Source organism: Nicotiana attenuata, chromosome 6, assembly GCF_001879085.1.
Source record: "Nicotiana attenuata strain UT chromosome 6, NIATTr2, whole genome shotgun sequence".
Taxonomy (NCBI): domain Eukaryota; kingdom Viridiplantae; phylum Streptophyta; class Magnoliopsida; order Solanales; family Solanaceae; genus Nicotiana; species Nicotiana attenuata.
Window position 1 is genome coordinate 62,910,094 of NC_031994.1, and position 2,935 is coordinate 62,913,028.

The following is a 2,935-nucleotide window of genomic DNA, read 5'->3' on the forward strand; positions in this document are numbered from 1 at the left end:
TAATCTAAGATATTGTGAAGTCTAGACACTGATCGGGAATAATACAGAAATATCATGTACATATCAGTCTCTTAGAATGGATCATTAGACAAAATTAAAGAACACCAAAAAAAAAAAAAAAAAACACATATAGACTAAAAAAAAAAGGACAAAATTGCATCGGGGAAACGATTATGGGATATGCGTTTTCTGCCGTCTCAAAGGGATTTTGGGTCCTAAGGAATTTTCTCCTTTAAGAGTTTTAACTAATACATATTACTCACTAGGAAAAATTCTACACTATTAGCCTAGTTTTACTTCTTGTAACAAATTATTACTATCATGTTTTGCAGGTTACCAATCCCAACTTGCCATATATAAAAGTTAGTACAAGATAGTGTAAAAACTTTTGAATTTTTAAGTTTTATACGCTGATAGCATAAATAATTTTTACGCTATCATAATATAACTTATAGCAAGTTGATACTCTATTTTCAGGGTTACCTTATAATTAGATTAGATATAAAAAATTACCTATTATCCCGAGTCAATTTTACCTCATGGTGCAAAAAAGTTATTCACCGTCGCCCGTGTACAAAACTTAAACGCAAAACTTCTATACTAGTCTAATGTATATTAGTCGATAGATCTCGGCTTGTCCATATAAAAATCGGTTGATTAAATGATTTTCAGACTTTCCATTTAGTGTATGAGTATCACATGTTATGCTATTTATGATTCCCAATATGGTGTAGTAGTAGTAGTACTAGTATCATCTTAATTTCTTTTCCGACCAACTGTGACTATTTGAGCAGTGCCGGAAATCGTCAATTTCCGACCATATATATAGGGCGAATTTATGCAATGACGTCTGGTTCAAGCTGCAGTGTTCCATTGTTAATATTTCCAGCCATTGTATTTCTTGTCTTGGTCTACTTCTCCCAACTAAATCATTCCTCTTTCTCAAAAACACCTCCCTTAAACAACAAAATCTTACATGACAATCAACAAGTAGCCCTCATTCAAGAAAATATTCATACTAAGGTACAATTTTATCATGCATAATTCACTTGGGATATACTGCTACTATATGCATGGTTTACTACTTTTTTTTATCAACCATATATATATCTTCCTCATTTCTATTTGCATGAACAGAAGAGCAGTGTAGAGAAAATTGAAGAAGATTTAGCCAGAGCAAGAGCAGCAATTCGGCGAGCTATTCGTTCGAAAAACTATACTTCTTATAAAGAAGATCAGAGGTTCATTCCAAGTGGTTCTATCTATAGAAACTCATATGCCTTTCACCAGTTAAGTTTTGGAATTATTGTTTCTTTTGTTCAATTTTAATTGCAACTGGATGTTTTAATGAAATTTTTGAGTCTTGAAAATTGATAATCATGCATGTCCAAATTAATTTGAATATCATGTTAAGAGTTGATATAAATGAATTCAAATAATTATATATGCAGGAGTTACATAGAGATGATGAAGAGATTTAAGGTGTGGACATACAAAGAAGGAGATTTACCAATGGTACACAATGGACCAATGAAAGAGATATATGCAATAGAAGGTCACTTCATTGGTGAAATGGAGACTGAAAAAGCAAGACCTAATTTCTTGGCTTCCCATCCTGATGAAGCTCATGCCTTCTTTATACCAATCAGTGTTGTCTATATTGTTGAATATCTTTTCATTCCAGGCACCAACCATATTTTTCGAGCAAAGTTGCAAAGGGTTGTTGAGGACTACATTCATGTCATTTCTAACAAGTATCCTTATTGGAATAGAAGCAATGGTGCTGATCATTTCATTCTTTCTTGCCATGATTGGGTACGTACGTACCTATTTTTCATTTCTCTTAATTATATCTAGTCTTGAACATTGTCAAGTCACATTTTATAGTCCAAAAATTCAATTATTTGTTTCATTATTTTGGAAAGTTCAGGCACCAGAGATTTCCAGTGGAAATCCAAAGCTGTTCAAGAACTTGATCAGAGTGTTATGCAATGCGAATACAACAGAAGGATTTCAACCCAAAAGAGATATCTCATTGCCTGAGGTTTATGGATTAGCCAACACTCTTAATCTTTCACCCCCTGACTTAGGTTTACACCCAACCAATCGCCCAATTCTTGCATTCTTTGCTGGTGGAGCACACGGCTACATAAGAAATAAATTGCTTCAACACTGGAAAGGCAAAGACGACGAAATTCACGTCCATGAGTACCTCCCAGAGGGTCAAAATTACACATATTTAATGGGTAAAACCAAGTTTTGCTTAGCTCCAAGTGGATATGAAGTTGCAAGTCCAAGAATCACTGAAGCAATTTATGCAGGATGCATTCCTGTCATAATTTCAGATCACTATTCCTTGCCATTTAGTGATGTTCTTGACTGGAGTCAATTTTCCATTAGTGTTCCAGTTGACAAAATCCCAGAATTAAAGACAATCTTGAAAGGTGTTTCTCGTGGTAAGTACTTGAAAATGCAGAAAAGAGTGAGGAGATTGCAAAGGCATTTCAAAGTGCACCGCCCAGCTCAGCCCTTTGATGCAATCTACACTGTGCTTCACTCGGTGTGGTTAAGGCGACTCAATCTTAGACTAGCTACTTGATCAAATTTCTTCATTATAGTGTTTATACTCTTCATATTTTGATCTAGCATAAGCAATTAAATTTATTGTATTATCAGTATATATAATTTACATTGGATGAAATGGATTCAAATGAAATGAAATGAATATGGAGAGTCTTATCCTAATTTGAGATTGATACATTGTAATAATTGTTATTGTATATAATTTAATCCTTATCAATTTAAATACGATAATATTCATCAATATGATTTATGGTAGGCGTAGGTCTAATATTGATCTTTTTTGGTGACAGTATTAAGTTTCCTGTAATCCATGCAAATGGACCAACTAGTTACTATTCGGCGGGGGAGGGGG

At 33.9% G+C, this 2,935-nt stretch overlaps 1 protein-coding gene across 1 annotated transcript; it reads left to right on the top strand.

The window, feature by feature from the left end:
- On the top strand, positions 611–2,750 carry LOC109227084 (probable glycosyltransferase At3g42180). Its single transcript, XM_019392092.1, has 4 exons — positions 611–1,023; positions 1,138–1,289; positions 1,452–1,815; positions 1,931–2,750. The coding sequence occupies exons 1-4, from the start codon at positions 844–846 to the stop codon at positions 2,597–2,599; spliced, it is 1,365 nt and encodes a 454-aa protein (XP_019247637.1). The 5' UTR covers positions 611–843; the 3' UTR covers positions 2,600–2,750.

Excerpts from the sequence above, each read along its gene's own strand:
- LOC109227084 (XM_019392092.1), top strand. The coding sequence starts at position 844 with ATGACGTCTGGTTCAAGCTGCAGTGTTCCATTGTTAATATTTCCAGCC. Across the intron at positions 1,024-1,137 it reads AAGAAAATATTCATACTAAG|AAGAGCAGTGTAGAGAAAAT; the intron begins GTACAATTTTAT and ends TTGCATGAACAG. Across the intron at positions 1,816-1,930 it reads TTCTTTCTTGCCATGATTGG|GCACCAGAGATTTCCAGTGG; the intron begins GTACGTACGTAC and ends TGGAAAGTTCAG.